General features: G+C 35.1%; 2 protein-coding genes and 1 long non-coding RNA gene across 3 annotated transcripts; 2 read left to right on the top strand and 1 right to left on the bottom strand.

Moving 5' to 3' along the window:
- Positions 1 to 47: 47 nt before the first annotated feature.
- On the top strand, positions 48 to 2,534 carry LOC145590975 (uncharacterized). Its single transcript, XR_014102220.1, has 3 exons — positions 48 to 271; positions 1,548 to 1,982; positions 2,187 to 2,534. It is a non-coding gene; the product is annotated as an uncharacterized LOC145590975 (long non-coding RNA).
- An 11,201-nt stretch (positions 2,535 to 13,735) lies between these two features.
- LOC145592467 (F-box protein At2g26160-like) lies at positions 13,736 to 15,893 on the top strand. Its single transcript, XM_081648920.1, has one exon. It carries the CDS (start codon positions 14,157 to 14,159, stop codon positions 15,396 to 15,398), a length of 1,242 nt encoding a protein of 413 aa, XP_081505046.1. The 5' UTR covers positions 13,736 to 14,156; the 3' UTR covers positions 15,399 to 15,893.
- A 140-nt stretch (positions 15,894 to 16,033) lies between these two features.
- LOC145592468 (large ribosomal subunit protein mL54-like) lies at positions 16,034 to 18,257 on the bottom strand. The gene is made up of 2 exons (XM_081648921.1): positions 18,102 to 18,257; positions 16,034 to 16,659 (listed from the first exon to the last, which is right to left on the bottom strand). The coding sequence occupies exon 2, from the start codon at positions 16,648 to 16,650 to the stop codon at positions 16,255 to 16,257; it is 396 nt and encodes a 131-aa protein (XP_081505047.1). The 5' UTR covers positions 16,651 to 16,659; positions 18,102 to 18,257; the 3' UTR covers positions 16,034 to 16,254.
- Between the last annotated feature and the right edge of the window lie 2,172 nt (positions 18,258 to 20,429).

Genomic DNA, 20,429 nt, shown 5'->3' with positions numbered 1-20,429 from the left:
AAAAAAAAAAAAAACTTGAAAAAACAAAAAAGCTGAACGAAGGAATTGAAAGGGGAAAACTCAAAACAACAGTAACATAATAATCGTAACATACTCTTCTCTCTCTTCGACAATTTCAATGTCACCGATTTCGCCAATCGCTACACAGACACCACTGATCCGCCGCCGACCGCCGCACCGCCCCGCCGGCCGCCGCACCTTCCAGCCACCTCCGTCCGCATAGCCCCACTCCACTCCTACAGCCTTCTTGCGTGCCCTTTGACTCTTCTAGGTAAGTTAATTGATTTTTAAGTTTTTAATTTCGTATTATACACTAATTGTTGACTTGTTGGGTTGATTTTGTACTTAATTGAGTTGTATTTAATCTAGTCAAATAGTGTGTATGTTCTTTGAAATTGTTGATTTGTTATTAAATTTATCAAATTAGGGAGTTAGGGTTTCTGATTTTTTTAGGAATTGATAATATTGAATTGCTGATTTTTTTTTTCTTTGAAATTGACATTATGAATTGACAATGTGCTAGTAAAATTGATGATTTCATATTTAATCTATGACATTAGGGGGTTAAGATTTAAGAACTTAGGATTTCTGATTTTTGTTTTGGAATTGATTAGTTTGGATAATTGCTTTTCTGATTTTTTGAATTTGATATTAGTAGTGGTCAATTGGATATAGTGATTAGTGATTTTGAATAATTGCCTTGAATTTGTATATGTTCAGTGCTAAGCTCACTGCTCACTATTAGTGTTTTAGCTATACTTTATTATCAAGTTAGTGTGTATAATTATCTTGGATTTTTGAAGCAATAGTGGTTTGCTTAATCTAATTGATAATGTAACTTAATTTTCAAAAAAAATGTGTGATATCACAAGTTTCTTTGGTCCAAAAAACCCCCCTCCTCCACAAAATCCTCCTCCTCCAAATGTTCAACGTTGAATGATTGCTTGGTTACTTATATAGAGAGAGATATGTTTTTGAATGTTGATATAAATGATATTCTAGATCAATATTAAAACATGAAAACTCTTAGAGAGCAATTGTAATTTCTTTTATTTGGTTGTTATATGGATAATTATTACTTTTGGAATGTAATTTTTTTTTTAAAAATAATTATTAGCTTTTATAATATTCTTGCATTAATTATTGATTAGTAGTCGGTGGTGACCCAGCACCCGAAAAATCCTGGATCCGCCACTGATGGTGGTTTGTGTGGTTGTTGATGATGAAGGTGGCGGTGTTGAACTGTTGATTATGGTGGTTCATTATCAGCTTAGCCCATTCTCCTAATTTCCCCCCAAAACACCCTTAACTCACAATTAGCAATTTGTCTCTAGGAGTCTGTGCCAAGCAAGTTGGTTGCATTTTTTTTTTTTTTTGTTTTTTTTTTTTTTGATACGGAGCGAGTAATAGCTTGAAAATGTGATCCATTTGTTCTCTACTTGTGATTTTTACTTGTTTACTCTGATGCTAAATGTGATTTTTAATTCCTTGTAACTTTTAACTACTGCATTGATGCTGATCTACTCAAACTCAAACTCTTTGAAAAGGCCAAGACCTGATTGGCGAAGGCCATTGCCATTGAGGAAGCATGTAAGAAGAAATGTACTTGTTGAGGTTGATGGGGAGAGTTCGAGTGATAATCATCTCATTAGAAGAAGCTGGGATGACATGGACCATGAAATATTGGTTAGCATTATGAAGCGATTGGGTCTGAATGTGCTTCTCCTGTCAACTTGCCTAGTGTCCAAGTCCTGGCTCAATGCCACCCTCGATGCACTCTTCCCACCACGCCATGTCTTCGATATGTGCGGTTGCTCTGCGCTCAGCACTACATCTAAATGCAAATATTGGCAGCGCAACAGGTTGTGGACGATGATTCAGCTTCATCTCAATCGCAACCTACCCACACAACATTATTATACAAATCTTGTACTCCTTCACAGGAACTTAACCATATATGCCTATCGTTTCATTGCTCAAAGGTAAGCTTGTTTGTCAAATTCCTTCCTGCATTTCCCCATTACTTACTGCAGGTTTGAGTTTTTGGATATAACTAGTTTTTGCCCCGAACAATGTCTTGATTAATTTGGTTTCCATTTAATTTTATAGATTAATCTATTTTAATAGATTTGATATAAAACCTTCTATGATGATGATTGCAATGACATCAAGCTTTGGCCTTGTAGGTTGCCTTCAATTACGAGCCTGACTATCTGCAACATTGGTTTGCCTAAGCTACTTAAGTTTCGGGATTTTGCATCATGTTGGAAAGGTTTGGTAGAAGTGGATTGTGATGCATCATGCGTTTGAGGCATCAGTTTGCTCTGGAATCAAATCCATACATTAAAGTTGTATGGTGATATAAAGGTGCATGAAGCAATTTCTATTGCAAATGATTTTCCTTGTCTCACACATTTGTCACTTAAGTATTGTAAATTAAGTGACGATGGTCTATCACTAATATTAGAAGGCCAAAAGAATCTCACTTACCTTAATATGACTCATGCACTTGTTGGTGGCAAGAGAAATTTCGTTCCAGCTTTTTTTTTTTTTTTTTTTTTTTTTTTTTTTTTTTTTAATTGTGATAATTTTTTACAAAGTGTTTTGTGTTCTTTTGTTATAATAATATTTTATTTTGTAATTAAATAGTATATGTTTTTAAAATATTTTGGGGTTTCATGTTATAAATATTTTAATTATATAGTATATTTTTCTTAAATATTTTAATATGTAGATATGTATATACACATATGTATAATAATAAATAATCAAATATCACTAATCCGTAGTTAAAAATCACTAATTAATAAGTTCAGTTCAGCTCATTTCAGTTAAGTTCAGTTCAGTTCAGTCAATGTGAACAGGCCCTAAAACGATAGCTAAAGAATTATTAAAGCAGCAAACGAGAGGGGGAGGGGTAAGGGAATCCCTTACTCTCAAGCATTTTGTATTTAGTGGGGCTCGAAGTTGTGAGTCACAAGGCGAATTCCCTACCACTATACGATTTTGAAATTGTGTGATTGTTAAATGGAAAAATATGTTAAATGGGTATTTGGTTGTACACTAGTACCACATAAGATGTAAGATATACAAGGATTGCATAGAATAATTTCTAGAACGATAGATCCGCGCATTTGGAGTGGGGTAGATATTTCAAGCTTTCATGTAAGAGCAAAATCATGGAAAATGTTCGGACACTTAGACCCAAACTCGCATACACCCGAGTACCAGAGTGGAGCTAGGCTATAATAAAACTCTGTTTTAAACATTATAATTACTCTGCCAGACTTCCTAAATCATAAAGTGTGATGCTTTTAATGGAATGAAGGCCAAAAACAAAAATAAACAAAAAGCACATAAATTAAACATAGGGATTTCTGGAATGTAGAGCAAACAATTGGGAAAAAGAATGAAGAGATGAGTCTATTTACCCAAAAAAAAAAAGAGATGAGACGAAGCTCAAGATGTTCGTCGGTAGTCGAAGATGGATGGCGATGGTCGGAGACAGGAAGTTGCTACGAGATGTTGCCTGATCAAGTGTGGAGTGGCACTGTATTTGTCTAAGAGGAAAAGAATAAGTAACTACCAAGTATGGTGGACAGCATATTGTCACGAGTCATCTCCCTTGCCAACCACGGGCGTCATTTGGTTCACTAGGCAGCAAGGCAACAATCAGGGCTAGGGGACCTGCCTTGGTGCTCAGCTAAGCACTTCCCCCTAAAGAGCTTTATTTTGATATAGTCTTGTATTTCTAGTGAACACCCACTTGACAGTAACACAATAATGGGCCATTTAGACGGGCTAATGGGCTCCAAATGGGCTCAAATTTTGGGGTCCAACATATTTTGGGCCAAGGAAGACCATGGTGGTGTCAGTTTTCCAAACAGAGGTCCCGAAGTATGAGTTTGGGCAGCGAGAAGTCCAGAAAACGTGAGATGCTTCTAGAAGGATCCGGGCTTCTCTAAAGGTTTCTTTTGATGCAGTATTCTAGAAGGGATGTCTCTAGAATATTCAAGGGTCATCTTGTACATAGTAAAAATGTCTAGATCTTCTATGTATGTACATAAGAGTAGTGTGTTCTACAATGTTTTAGGGTGGTCTTGGATTCTAACCAGGGAAGGATGTAGAAACCTCCTTATATGTATGTTCCTTTGGAGGTGGGAACGTTCTAGAGAGTAGTGGAGTTTAGTAGTATAGAACCCTCCATTTGAGGAGGTTAGGAATTCTCTAGAATTCTTAGGGAGTAGCTTGGATGCCTATAAAAATAGGTCATCCCATTCATTTGTACATTTCAGCCAACATTTAGCCAACAATTGTAAAATTCTCTCAAGTAATCAAATCTTTCCTTTAAAATCTCTTGTGAACATCTTTCTCTTTTTAATAAGCCAAATTTGTAGCACACTTAGCCTAGCAAAACAAAGGGGAGTCCTGACTAGGAGACTAATGGGTGCTGTCGACTAGTGGACCGTGTGCAAGGGGACTTAGGCAAATAAGTCAGCACGTGACAATATGCTGATATGATATGCCCATTACCTTAATATTTTATATTATTTTACTATAATGAAAAGAAAAGAGGAAGAAAAGTAAAGGGCGTAAAAATTAGGTGAAACATTTTTATCAGTTAAAGCACTAAAAGAGTAAAGGGAGCTCCCACATCTTTATCTTTTTTGTTTTCTAAACAAATCGCTGAGTGATACATGTCCATAGTGAGCCCCATTAACGGATTCCATCCAAAAATCCGTTAGAAGCTAATAAAATCAATTTTTTTTATTTCTTTTGTGGTGTTATAATAAAAATTTGAGATTATGTGGTGTTATAATCCATTTTAAGTAAAATTATGGTGTTATTTTTCTAATTTTTTCTAATTAAAAATGACGTTAAAATCTAATTTAAGAATAACATATGTTAAACCATCTATTATAATAGTTCAATACATCAAAGACCATAATAGTTAAATTCAAAGAACATAAGGCTGAATTTAAAGAACGTCAGCAATAAAACAGATACAAAATAAACAAAAACTTAGAAGAAGTACATAAGGGATAAAACAAAAGAACATGAAGAATATAACAAAAGATTATAAAGATATAACATAAAAACATAAGAGATATACAAAATGAACATAAAGCTAGATGTTCTTTACAAAACAACTATGGGTGTGTTCGGCAAAAGTAGATGTGTGGGTAGCTATTACCTGTAGTAGTAGCTATTAGCTGTACACCTAGCTATTAGCTGTCAACTAGTTGTTAGCTTTGAATGTTTTAATTTTTAATAGTAGTGTTCGATAATTAGCTGTTGAGTTTCTAAATAGTTTTAAATAATGGGTTTTTTGTCAGAAATTATCTAATACAACTTAAAATTTGTGAGAAACTACCTAATAAAAAAAATGTTGTAAGAAACTACCTTATAAAAGGTAAAATGTTGTAATGTACTACCTTTAGCCGAATTTCCACCGTTAATCTAATTTTAAGGCGTTGACCTACTTCAAACATCCCCAAAACCACCACAGTGGTTGCTTTTCAAGGTGGTAAGGTTATTTTTGGGATGGTTAGAAGATATTCCGAGTTGGTGAGGGTAGTTTAATTTCGTGATTCGTGATGTTGATTTTCGGGGTTAGAGGTGGGGTTTTGGGATTGGAGGGTGGTTTCGGCTTGGTGAAGGCAATTTCAAGTAGATTGTGTTGGTTTTGGGTTGAAAGCGGTGGTTTTAAGAATGTTTTGAGGTGGGTCAATGGTGGATTTCCGTCGGAGGTAGTATTTTACAACAATTAACATTTTGTTAGGTAGTTTCTTACAACATTTTACCTTTTATTATGTAGTTTTTTACAATATTTTTTTATTAGGTAGTTTCTCACAAAATCTGGGCTTTATTAGGTAGTTTTTGACAAAAAGTCCTTAAATAATAAAAAATTATTATTTCATTATTGCATAAATTATATTATATTATTAGTCAAATTTTTATAACAAAATTTAAGGTTTGGTTTATAAAATAAAGTACACAATTTCTTAATTACTATCAAATACATTTGAAAGGAGAGTGAACAATCTATCAAACTAATAAATAAATAAAAATAAATGAGTGTATACAAACCTTTAAGTAAGAATATTTGCTTAATAAGCTAAAAGTTTCTCTAATGAAAAATACGCAAATCGTTTTATTACAATAAATAATTACGGCGTCTAGCTTTCCATAAACTATCAGCTATATGGTCACGAATATCCTTCATTTCAGTACCATCACCGTCTCTATTGTCACAATTTGATCCCGCATGATTAATATCTGGCAGCTCGAATGATGGAATGACATCTGGATTATCCTTCAACACACGAAAAAGGGGATCAATTGGTAAATTAATTCTAATATAGTTGTGTAGGGAAAATGTAGCAACCACGATTTGTATTTATGTCTCAACACTATATTTTGATATTTTGATAAGTATCTTCCATCTCTGCTTCAAAACTCAAAAAGATCTTTCGATACAACTTCGAAGGGATGAGTGCTAACGATTAAAAATTTCTTGTTTATTTTGCAAAGGTACATTCTCAAATTGTGACTTATGATACCTCAACTTAGGATACGGTACTAAATATCCTCTACGATATGGATATCCTTTATCAGCCAAGTAATACTTACCTATTGCATCAAATCAAACAATGTTAAATATATATTTATATCTATTATAAGATTTTTTTAAAATAAACTTTATTCTAACTTCTTAAAAGAATATTTAAAATATAAGTACACCTTGAGGAGGATTAGGAAATTTCATCTCTGGGGTTTCAATTGAATGAAGAAAAACACAAGTATCATGTGCCGAACCTTCCCACCCCGCCGATACAAATGTAAAACACATATCAAAATTACATGTAGCCAAAACATTAAATGTAGGAGTTCCTTTTCGCCCTCTATAAGGCACTTGTTGGGCCTTAGGTAAACATGTCTCTAAATTTGTGCCATTAATACATCCAATAGCATCCCATTAAAAAAGTATAATGATGATATATACCATTTAAAAAATCATAATATAAATATATACATAATTATAAATAAATAAATAAATATATATATAATTAGATTAATCATTACCTTAAAAAAAAAGGTATATATCTATTATCCGTGGCAATTTTCACTGGCACGCCTTTGAAACTAGGATTATAGGGTCTTACAATATCATGTGCAAGCCCCTTTACCTTTCTACTAGAGATTGAGTAGAGAACTTCATGAATAACTCTACTTATTGTATTGCCGGATTGTTGAAAACGCTCACACCAAACTCTGCTTGATACCCCTTGAGCTAGTGCAAATAATAAAATGCAAACTTTCTCTACAATAGACATGTTACCACTAGCTTTCAATCCATATTTTGAAGATAAGTCGTCACATAATCTCAATAATAATCTTGGCTTCATTCTAAATGCGTTGACACATCGAATAGGATGACCATTTAGCACTTCCCTTATCCACTTTTCTCCCGTAAAATTTGAATTTATAAACGGTTCCTTATAGATATACTAACAATAATATGTATACATTAAAGATATAGCATATGCTATTGCAATCCAAAATTTGCGCTTTCTATCGTCACCAATGATGTCCATATCTGTAATTTACATTTCAATAACAAGTGATGAAGCAAAACACATAGATAAATAAAGAAAATTATGTTAAACTAAATTTATAAATGTTAGAAAATTAAACAAATTACATTTACCAACACTACTATTTTAGGAGCAAATAACTCGAAATACAATTTAGCAACAAATAACTAATTAAGCTGCTTATTTTAAACATATTAAAAGATAAAAATCAAAACTACCTAAAAAGATCTTATCTAATTGTCTTTATTCAAATACAAGTATTGCAACCATCTAAACCGACTCTCATCATCATCCATATTTAAAAACACCTCTCTTAGTTTTATCTTCAATCACAGAAATAGCATAAACCCAAACGTCACAATATTTCTCTAAAATATGGTTTTGTACCATAAGATTGAGAACTTGCATGGCTGTAGTAATTGTGGATGAGGATGGTTGGGTACTTGCATTAGGTGTGCTACTTTGAGCCATAAGCTTAACACACTCTGTCATTTCACCAATTTTATGAGACAACATTATTGATCCTGCTGATTGTCTTCTCTTACGCTTCATTTGGACAACATTTGGGCCTAATACCCTTATGACGAAATTTGTAGCTTTTTATTAAGTGTTGTAGAACAAATGTATATATCTATATAAAGGAATTAAATTCTTCCTTGATTTCCATTGATTGAGATCATACTACAATTATATACACAGCTAGCATAACACTCATCTTAAATCTAGGAGATCTATATGAGTACAATATTCTAGTTGATTACCCAATATTCTAGCTAATATATGTTAGATATAATTACCCAATACATGGAAGGTCAATTACAGTATCTTATTCTATCTTTTTTCATAAATTGATCACGTTGATTATATATATATATATATATATACACACACACACACACACACACACACACACACACACACACACACACACACACACACACACACATATATATATATATATATATATATATATATATATATATTTTGGGTCAAATGAAAAGTTTCTTAAAATGAGAAGGATTTTTTGTGCATAACTTTTGTACTAAATGTGCATATATTTTGAACTAAATGTGCAAAAAAAAAAAAAAAAAAAAAAGTTGACCCAAATTCGATGTGCATAAAGTTTGTTCATAATGTGCACCTTTTCTAGTTTTCCAGAAAAATCAAAATCTTTATAGGTTTGAAAATCAGTTTTGCACATTTAGTGAAAAAATATGCACATTTCACTCTTTTCATTCTTCTCATTTTAAGCAACTTCTCATTGGATCCCAACCCTATATATATATATATATATATATATATATATATATATATATATATATATATATATATATATATATATATATATATATATATATATAAATAACATTAGTTAAAACAAAATAAACAGATTTTTCACCATATACCCCTGTGTTTTTTGTTTATTCACCATATACCCATGAAATTTATTGAATTCACTATATGCCCCTGAGTTATTACAATAATTCACAATATACCTCTTACGAAAACAAGATGAGTGGAAGTTGATTAATTATATACGGAAACCACCTTAAATTAGATCTCTTCCCCCATCCTCGAAACCACTTTTCTCCTTTATCTAATTCCTGAAACCACTCCAAATCCGTAACCATATCCGTATGAATGATTTTGAGGGTGGAAAAAGGAAATTTAGGGTGGTTTTGGGGGTGGGAAAAAGAAATTTGGGTGATTTTGGAGGTAGGGGATTGTACTTAGGGTGATTTTGGGTTATAATTAACCCTAATGATTTAAAAAGTTACAAATTAGTAGTCATTAAGGGTATATGGTGTATTTTTGTGAAAACTCGGGGGTATATAATGAATTTTAAAAAGTTCATGGGTATATGGTGAATAAACAAAAAAACTCAGGAGTATGTGGTAAAAAACCCGTAAAATAAATATAGACAATTATTGAAAGCTTACCTAAACGAATCACATGCATTGACTTAGAAAAAGCATATGATAGGCTTGAGTGGTCATTCATCAAGACCTGTCTCATTAGGAGTGGCCTGGATAAGCCATCCATTGACCTAATTATGAGCTGCATTTCCTCCTCCTCATTCCAAGTCATGGTGATGGAAGACCCACTCTCTCATTCTCAGCCTCTAGGGGCATTAGACAAGGGGATCCCATCTCACCCTATATTTTCATCTTGTGTATGGAGTATCTTTCCTCTCTCATCTCCTCTGCCTGTGATGAAGGCTCATGGGTTCCCTTCAGCTTCAGAAGGAATGTCATTTCCATCTCCCACTTGCTATTTGCTGATGATTTGATTCTCTTTGGAGAGGCTTCCCACCAAACATTCATCTCCCTCACAAATACCCTTGATCTATTTTTCTCCTTGTCTGGACAAAAGATGAACCCTTCAAAGAGCTATCTGTATTTCTCCAGGAAGGCACCTCCTCACATAAGAGATTTCTTCTCCTCTTCTCTTCATATTGACATCACTGAAGACTTGGGTACTTACCTTGGCTTTCCTTTAACAGACAAAAGGCCCACCCACTCCCAGGTGTCCTATATCATCAGGAACATGAAGTCTAAACTCTCTTCTTGGAAAGCAAAATGCCTTTCCAAGGCAGGAAGAGCAATGCTGATAAAATCAGTCCTTGCCACAATCCCCCAATATTTCATGCAGGTACTCTCATTGCCAAAGAGGTTGTGCCATGAAATAGACCAATCCTGTAATAAATTCTTTTGGGGGAGTCTAGAGGATAACAAAAAGAGTAGTATGATTGCTTGGTCAAAGCTGTGTGGCCCATATGAAAAAGGAGGACTATCATTTAGAGAGTCTTACTCTCGGAATCTTTCTCTCCTTGCCAAGTTATGTTGGAAAATACATAACTCCACCAACATCTCTGCCAAAATCATCAAAGATAAGTATTGCTACAGGCAACTCCCTATCTCCTTCAAAAAAGGCTCTCACATTTGGAAATCCATTGGAAAGGGTTGGGATACCTACCAGACCTTCACTCAATGGTTGGTTGGGAATGGGGCCACTTGTCTTCTCTGGTTAGACAACTGGACAGGACTAGGTCCCCTTAGAAGCCTCATTTCAGGCCCTCTCCCTCACCTAGAGGAGACAAAAACTGTGAATTCCATTATCTGTGATGGTACCTGGGTTTTGGAAATTCTGCCTATCTCTCTCCCTCCTAGCATAATTCAGCATATCAGAGGAATATCTATCTTTCCACAGAAGGAAGATGTCCCATTCTACTCCCTAGGTGAAGGTCCTTTCTTTAACACAAAGATAGCATACACTTTCCTCTGGAGAAAAAAAAAAAACCATCTCCAACAAAGTGTTGAGGCTTGGCATTCCATTTGGAACCTCCAAACAATCCCTACTGTAAACTTCTTCATCTGGCAACTGTTCTGGGATAGGCTTCCTACAGCATCTCTTCTGCACTCCAAGCACATTATTTCCTCCCCCTCCCGCTCCTTTTGTCCCTCAGACACTTAAGATGCCCTCCATGTCTTCTTCCTTTGCCCTAGAGCCAAGGAAATTTGGAATGAAATTCATCACTACCCATCCTCCCTAAACCCTCCCCGCCTCTCATCTTGGTTGATTGATAACCTAAACATCTCAGCTGTAAACCCTACCTTCAATGCTCCCTGGAATATCACCTTCTCTACTATCCTTTGGAAAATGTGGGCTAGAAGGAACCTGTGGCTATTCAAACAGAAATCATTACCACTTAATCAATGGATAAACAGTGTTAAATGTGTCACCCAAGAGATTTTCTATCTCACTGGCAATAGCCACCAGGTCAAGAGGTCTGCTGTCAGTCAGCCTATACCTGTTAGACAGCTCTCCATCCTTGTAGATGCATCCTTTAGTCAAGCTACTTCCTCTGCTGGTATAGCCTGTATCTGTAAACATGCCAATGGGAGCTGGGTCCAAGGGGTGGGGGCTCACATTCCAGCTACCAATGCCTTCTAAGCTGAAGTAATAGCTATCCTAACTGCCCTTTCTATGTGCAGTAGAATGGGTTGGGAGTCAGCCTGTATATATTCTGACTGTCAAAGAGCTATATTGGGTATTTCTAATACTAAAACCCCTTATGATGAAGCATAATTCTTATATGACTCTTGTAGGGAGCTCCTTTTAGCAAGGCCATCCATTATGCTGGTGAATGTTCCACGAACCAAGGTAAAGGATGCAGATCTTCTAGCCAGGGAAGCAAGGAAGGGTCTAATTCTATATGAAGTCCTCAAGAATAGTATTTTGTGTATGGATCAGCTCTACATAATATATCCACTTCCTGATCCTTTATCTTTTGTAGGGGAGAACAATCGAACCCATTTTGGCCCATGCTTGGGCAGTAACTCCTAGATTGCTAATCTAACTTTTGTATGGCCTGTAATTATCTAACTGCTAGTTTAATGCCTAGTTTGGCTTAATATATCTGTTCCTTTTTCACAAAAAAAAAAAAAAAAAAAAAAAATCACATGCATGGAATTTAACAACTGTGATGAATAATCTTAGCAATGTCAAAAGTTCTCAATAGTTTGTTTTATTAATCATGACATCATCACTATTTTATATACATTGCCAAAATTATCTCAAAATCACAATATGTCTAATTTTAAGAGTTTACACGTAACACTTCCTAAATTATATTATCTATTGACACAAATATAATTTTATCTTCTTATATAAACAATGTATACCATTAATTCCCATAATAATTATAATTAAAAAAAAACCTAAATGGAACCACAAGAGGTTTTTTCTAAAAAAAATAAAATATAATATAATAAGAATCCATACCTTAATCCGAGAAAAGCAATGGGAGGATGAGAACCTCAATTCGATCCTATGCTAATATCTACAACAGAAAAAATGTACAATAAAGCTTAATTCATAAAATTAGAAACTAATAATTTAAGTAGGCAAATAGGAAGATAAAATTTACCCGAACAAAGTAATGCAGAGCTACGTGCCTACATCTTTTGTAAGGGAATGACAATTTTTTTTAATATGATTTGAAATGAAGAATGCAAAATAGAATGTCAGACCAAGTCATATATAGAGCTATATAATATTTGAACATTAGACATGAGATAATTATCAAAACAAATTTCAACGTTAAATTTTGATAAGTATTAAAACAGTATTTCAAATTTGAAGGATAAAAAAACATAATTGGATTTTATTTCCTAAAATTTTGGATAAAAATTCTACTCCTAATTTAAAAAAAAAACAATAAATAACTAAAAAAAATCCCACTGCTATTCAAACGTGAAAACTTTTAAATTTTGGCAAAAGCTACTTGAAACACTAAAGCTACTTTCACCACTACCTTGCCGAACATGCCTAATTTTTATCAAGTAGCGTTTTGACCAAGTCAAAAAGCTAAAAGTTACTCAAAAGCTACCTAAACGCTAGTGCCGACTGTCAAACACGTCCTGTATGTTCATTTCACTTTATATTTTTTTTTATTTTTTTTAAAAGGTTGGATGTACCAATAAGCTTAGTATATCTGCCTCTACCATAAAAAAAATTCATATATGAAAATCTTCAAGGTGATTATCATGATAAACAAAAATTGTTTATTTAGTGGTATTGTAGTAATATTATAAATACGTGCTATTTTTATGGGTTTTTTTTTTTTTTTTTTACCGTTCATGAGCAAAATCGATATTAAAATTAGCGGTTTTTGCTATAAATAAACAAAAATTGTTTATGTACGAGATTAATGGGGACACGCTCTTTGTATACGGTTATTTTATTTTTTATTTTTTTTAAAAAATTTCGGTTATTGTTAGTTTGTATGCTGTAATTGTTGGTTTGTACACGGTTGTGGCATATTTGATATATATTTTTATTGAATTTTAGGTATTTTTACTTGACTCAAATTGTTAAAAAGTTCTTTCATAGGTTTATATGCTTTATGTTTTCTGGAAAATTTCATGCGTCTAATTTAGATATTATCATTTTATAAAAAAACTATTTAATGTTTGTGATTATATTGTTATTGTTGATTAATATACCGTTAATATTGATTTTATGCTATTATTATTGATTGTGTACTGTTATTGCGCATTGGATAGTAGGGTGGTAAGGACGGTGTTGGTTTTTTTTTTTTTTTTTTTTTTTTTTTTTTTTTTTTTTTGAAGGGAAGGTGACAAAATATTTTATTAAATTAAAATTTGACAAATTGTAATTCTCAAATATTATGGACAGCGAGTAAATCATTTGCCTTAAAAATGATTATTTTAATCTTGACAATATCAGCACCCTAAATATATAATCCTAAAGGGTGGGACAAGTTTTAAATTTGCTAGCTATGGATCAATTTTTTTTGGGTTGGTGTCGGCATTCACAAACCATTCATTTATTTGGAAAAGCAAAAGAGTGGTTAATCCAAGTCCACGAATTCTTTTTATTTATTTTTTTTAATGAATAATTCCACGAACACAACGTCTTTGAATTTGTAAGAAGTTAACAAGTCCACGAATATAACGTCTTTAATCATCATGCATTACCATCATCAACTCCAAATAATCTCTCAGAACTCTTACACCCAACAAACAAATTCATATGGCAAACACAGAAAATCAAGTAGATTGGTCTGAAATCCCGGATGATATCCTCCTTAAAATCGCGCAAACTGTCACAATCTACTCCGATTACATCCGCCTTCGAGCGGTTTGTTCCAACTGGCGAGTATCTCTTCCTATAGCCCCACCTCAAACTCTCCCGTGTCAACTCCCATGGCTGCTTCTTCCGCCGCCTACTACGTCTATCACCCCTTATACTAACTTAACTGTCACTGCTACTGACCCTCGTCGTACCTTCTACAACTTCCTTACTAATAAGCTACATACATTATCTCTTCCTGAGTCATCCTACCCTCGTCGAATCCTTGGTTCTTGCCATGGAAATCTTATACTCACCACTGGCACCCCTGAAGTGTTCTGCCTTAATCCTCTTAGCAAATCTAAAGTTTTCCTACCACCTCTTTCGGCTCTTCCTGGTGTTGTCTCCTTCAGGTTTTCAAATGTTGGTAGAGAATACTTGATTCAAGATCAGTTAACTGGTCAGATTTACCCTCTTGAGTTGAAGCAAATGAGGGATGATTTCATTCGGAAACTTGTTCTTTCTTCTCCTCCTTCAAATGGGTCTCCATCATTTGCCTTCGGTATTACCACTTCTTTTTTGTATAAAACAACTGAATTGGTTTTCTGTAACACCTCTGAGGATCACTGGGTGTGGGTTCCGGTTTCAAATTTTACTGCTGAGGATGTGATTTACAATGAATCTCAAGGGTTGTTTTATGCTGTTAATCATGTAGGGGATGTTGGGAGTTTCCGAGTTGGTGTTGAAGGGGTTTGCGATATAACCATTTGGCAATCTGTGAGTCTGATACCATGTGATCTGCGGTATTTGGTGTTGTTTAATGGGGAGCTAATGCTGTTAACCCGATGTTTGGAAACAGAAGTTGACATCAGGACATATTGTGAACTGTACCGGACTGTAGGGTTTGAGCTGTATCGGTTTTGTGAGTATGAACCTGGGCGTGTGTGTTGGGAGCCGGTGAGGAGTTTGGGAGATGGGGTGGTGTTTGTAGGTGAGAGTGCGTCCTTGGCATTGTCAGCGTCAGATTTTCCTGGTTGTAAGGCAAATTGTGTTTACTTCACCGATGATCATTGTAATAGTAATGATGTTGGGGTGTTTGATTTGGAGGAGAAATGCATTTGTTCGTTGCCCTGTTTTCCAGACGATGCAAGCTTGCCTTTATATTGGGGGTCACCCATATGGATCACTCCTAATCCACACTAGCTAAGCTTAAGCTACTGGCCAGCAGTACTCATGTTAGTGTGTCATATGCACGCAAACTGAAGGCTAAAATCAATGTATGCTGGTGGTTCAGTACTTCAGTGAATGTAATCTCTAGCTATAGGTCATTGAATTAGAGCATTGGCTGAGCATACCAGTTCTCAGATCTATATATTATTCACATTAATTTTTGCAATTTTTTTATTTTTTATTATATTTTGTGAGGGGGGTGTCGGCAAGGAATTTATGCAATATTTACCACTTAAGATGATGCTAATTGGCTATTTACCACTTAAGATGATGCTAATTGGCTGAGTAAACTAGTTCCCAGATTTGTACAATGTTGCTACATTCATAATTCACTTAGTTTCAGGTACATCTCTACTATAGAGTGCTCATAATTAAACTAAAAAATCTAGCCAAGCAATACACAAACATCAAGTTCTCAGTAGCCAAATGGACTTTATCTTCAGACAGAGGAGTTGAAATTGGGATTAAGACAACTCAGATGATAGTGCAGATATCTCAGAAACAGAAAACTCTAGGAATTTATCTCCATGATTGTACTAGTCTCAACAAGGAACCAGTATAATACTACGGTCCTACCCATATATGAAGGGGAAGCTAGTATCACAGTATTGGAAACTATCAAAATTTGAATTGCACCAATACAAATAGATTATAAAAAATTGGATACAGCAAGGGAATAACATACCCATGTTTAGTTGCAACTGGAAACAAAGGCAGTTAACTATATTGTTCTAAGTAGCTTCACTTTGCACTTATGAAATCAAGCCGGCATGTGTGCTGCCGCCTCCAACTTTCCAAAGATGATGAAATGCAAAAAAGGTTTGCTCAACTAGTTCTTAGCCCTGACTGAATTGTTTTCCTTGATTCTTGCTCGGTTGTCCAGCTTAACATAGCGTTTAAGATCTTCAATAGGGAGATCTTCAGCTTCTTTCCGTTGCAGCTCACTCAAGGCTGGTCGCTTGTCAAGAAGGTGCCAAAGCCAATCTGGGTACTCAGAGTCTGGTCGTATCTTAGGATCTGCGCCCTCCTTCAGTATGTTAGCTCCCACTACAGTGGTAGCCTTAGTTTCTTTGCTGAGAGATGATACCTTAGGAGCATCAGAAGCTCCACCTCCTTTAGACCCCTTTTTTGCTTTCCCAGCAGCATATGTTCTCGAACCAATCATTCGCATTGGCTCCATTGAATTCATAGCAATTTTCAATGACCTTACATGATTCAATGCCATTTCTTCTTCCTGTCGCAGAAATATACAGCAATATGAACAGCTGTTTCAGAAAACATAAAACTTTAAAAAGTAAGGAGTACAAAACAAGAGACAGAATGATTTAGTTTCACACTGCAGCTTAAATTCATGCAGCTCTCCTTCAGTAATCTATGATTGATATTCATACTTGATAACTTGGAAAAATTCCTAGATACTCTATCAGAAGATTTGCACAATTGCCTGTGATAACATGACACATTTCACAGGACTGATGAATCAGATGCCTTTGGTTTCTCTGACATTACAAACCTTTCATTTAAGGTTCAATATTATGTAAATCCATTGTCCATATACTACCTTAATTTTTTTTCATTTACACCTCACAAGTCACAACCTATGACCGCTTATCTTTACCCTTTCTAAATCCTTGACCCCCTCCCCAACTACCAGCAATCCATCAATCATCTCAACACAAATGGAAGTTATAGCTCTTTCGAACACCCAACACATTCTTGCTAAGAAGGTGTCCAACAACGCCCCCCTCCCCCCTCTCTATTTCTCTCTCTCTCTCTCTCTGTCCCTCTAAAACGAGCAAATAGCATGCGAGTGTTTAACTGCAACAATTCTAAATACACCAACCTGCTATGGCTAGTCAGCCATAGCTGTTGGATTTTGCTAGGGCACCACTTCTGCTACTTCACCATTATAGATGTAACTTAAATCTCTTCCACACATCGATATCTACAATAAAATTAGTAAAAGTATTCCTTCTACATACAAGTCCGGCTGAGAACCCACTAGCTCGCACTTGGATTAAGTACACAGTTTGGGTTTTGGGGTTTTGCCTTACTACATTTTGAGGGATTGTATGACCAACATCAGTCCAAGAAAAAAACAAGGTTCAACTACGAGCTAAAGATCCAAACCCACCTTCTAAGCAGCAATGTAGCAGATACAGGGACCGAAACAGCCATATAACAGCAAAATCAAAATCACAAAATGGGTAGGGCGCGGATTTTACAAAAGCAATGTTTGACAAAATATCTGAAATTATTCAACAATCAAATCGCTTCCCAAATTTGGATTGACAAAAAAAATCCCACATCCTCCATGAAATCATATGGAAATCCGCCAACATCTTACCAGCCCTGTCCTGAGGCAGGGCAGACGGCCCAGAAAGAAACGGTCCATTTTCATAATTCCATCCTAACATTTAAGGGTTCTCCAGTACATCAGTAACCAAATTTGATTCAATCATCAAATTAGGCTCGAAAAATCACATAATTTTCAGGCAGAATATCAACGTAAATTGGACATAGTAAAATTGCAGCAGCAAAATCTCTAGTTTTCATAAGTTCAGTAATTCTAATCAATAGTGCAATTAATCTAAATTAGAAGAACCCTACTAAAAAAATAAATTGACAATAGTATGAAACTAAACCCTAATGATTGAAACAATAAATTAATCTTACCTAAGAAGCTGTTTCAATGGAGGAAAGAAAGCTGCAAATCCGCTTCAATGGAGAACTCAGAGTACGCTTCAAGGGAGGAGAGAAATAGAAAGCGTACAAGTGAGAAGCTCGAAGGCCAAAAAAAAATGAGGGAGGAAAATTAATGAAATAATGAACCATAGAATGTCCAAGGTGAGAGCGAGGGATAGCTAGACCTGGCAATCCTGATCCAAACCCAGACCTGACCGAATGACCCAACCCATGATCCGAAATCGACCCAAAAACAGTGACCCGAAATTGAGCCAAAATCCGAATCAACCCAACCCGACTCGTACCCGACCCGAAGTGGAATTGACCCGACCTTGACCCAAAACCCGAAATGACCCGACCCAAAACAACCTGACCCGAGATGACCCAACCCGAAGTTGACCTGAGACCCGAAACGCCCCGATCCGAAGTGACCCGAGACCCGAAGTTGATCCGATACTCAAATTGACCCGACCTTTAACTTGAATTAATTGAACCAAATAGACTCGAAACCCAAAGTGACCCGAACCAAAATTATCTTATACCTTATATGACCAGAATTTATTTAAGCTAAAGACTTGACCTGAGCAAACCGAAATAGAAAAAAATCGCAACAAAACTGACTTAATTTTTTTTATTAATTTGTAATGTGTAACAATGTGAGTAATTTACATATTTTGAACATTACTTTTCTCGATTTCTCCAGCCTTTTATCTCTATAAGTTATTAAAAATTTGTAAAATGATTGAAATTTAACGACTATTCTATGGAGTTTGTCCATAAGATTAAAAAAAAATTAACTAAAGCTCGAAATAAAAGTCACAATTCTCACAAGTTTAGAAAAAAAAAATAGTACAATAACAATACGTACATAACATAATGTTCAATACCAAATGAAATTACAAACTAATCTAAAGTCAAAACAATTACGGTATGCCATGAAAAAAGTAGCCTTAATAAATATAGTGAGTTTCTCGTCAAAAAATATATAAATATATATACAGAGTTGAATTTAACCCAATGCATCGACTCGAATATGACCCGACCTGAAGTTGACCCGAAAATTGGACCCGAAGATTGACCCGACCCGAAAATTGACCCAACCCGAACTGACCTGACCCAAACTTGACCCGACCCGAAATGTTGACTTGAAATCCGACCCGAATCGATTATCTATTGACCCTAAATCAACCCGAAACCCGAAATGACCCGACTCGACCCGAACTTGACCTGATAACTTTTTGACCCGAACTTGACCCGACTCGAAATGACCTGACCCATACCCGACCCTAATGACCCATTTGCCAGGTCTAGGGATAGCTCAAGTGGTTAGAGTTTCCCTCCCGGTTCTAGGAGATCATGGGATCGAATCTCACCCGCCCTTGAGGCTCTCTAAACACCAAAAAAAAAAAAAAAAAAAAAAAAAAAAGATTGAATGTCCAAGGTTCGGACACTCGCAGAGATGGGCTGGAGTCCTGGACCAGCGGCGCACGTGCCAATAGATGGAAATCGGATCGTCTCATGTTTGTATTCATGACCTTTGACATCGTGTTCAAAATTAAACAAGTTGTGGATTCTCAACACTAACCCAAGTCAATCAATAAACGTGTTTCGTTGTGTTAACTCATTTAATTAAACGTGTGGAAATAATTCGGATGATTTACAAAAGTATAGTTACTTGAAAACTTATTTACACTTTTGCGTCGGAATGGAACTTAATTACGGAACTACTGTCCACGTAGGCTCATGTAAGTTTATTTTTGTTTTTTTAGAGTACAAAAACTGCTACCTCACCCTTTATAAATTGTTATTCCATATCTTTACTTGTAGTACTAAAGACAAACCGCTACCTTAAGTATCGGTTTTAGTCTAAAACCGGTTTATCTCTAAATTAAAAATTACTCCAAATGTAAACTCGAGCCTACGTGGAATGTATTTTCGTAAATAAGTTTCATTCTAACGCAAAATCGTAAATAAATTTTTAAAATGCTATATTTTTGTAAATCATCCAAATAATTCTTGACATTAACTATTTTTTCCGTATTCGATTCGTGTTGTATTGTCATGTTATATGAAAAGATATTAGCCTCGTTCAATATTAACTATTTTTTCCGTATTCGATTCGTGTTGTATTGTCATGTTATATGAAAAGATATTAGCCTCGTTCAATATATATATCAATAATTCCCTGAAAAGTATAAGCCTCATTCAATATGCTGCGTAGATAAAAGAATTATATATAATAAACATTGTGTTGGAGGTAGGTGAACGAAATTTGTGGGCACGAAAATCGAAATTAGAACTAGTTAGGAACAACACATT

The sequence above is a fragment of the Chenopodium album genome, chromosome 18 (genome assembly GCF_948465745.1).
Source record: "Chenopodium album chromosome 18, dcCheAlbu1.1, whole genome shotgun sequence".
In the NCBI taxonomy this organism is placed as follows: Eukaryota; Viridiplantae; Streptophyta; class Magnoliopsida; order Caryophyllales; family Amaranthaceae; genus Chenopodium; species Chenopodium album.
The sequence above is the reverse complement of the archived record's forward strand: the minus strand, read 5'-3'. Positions and strand labels throughout refer to the sequence as shown.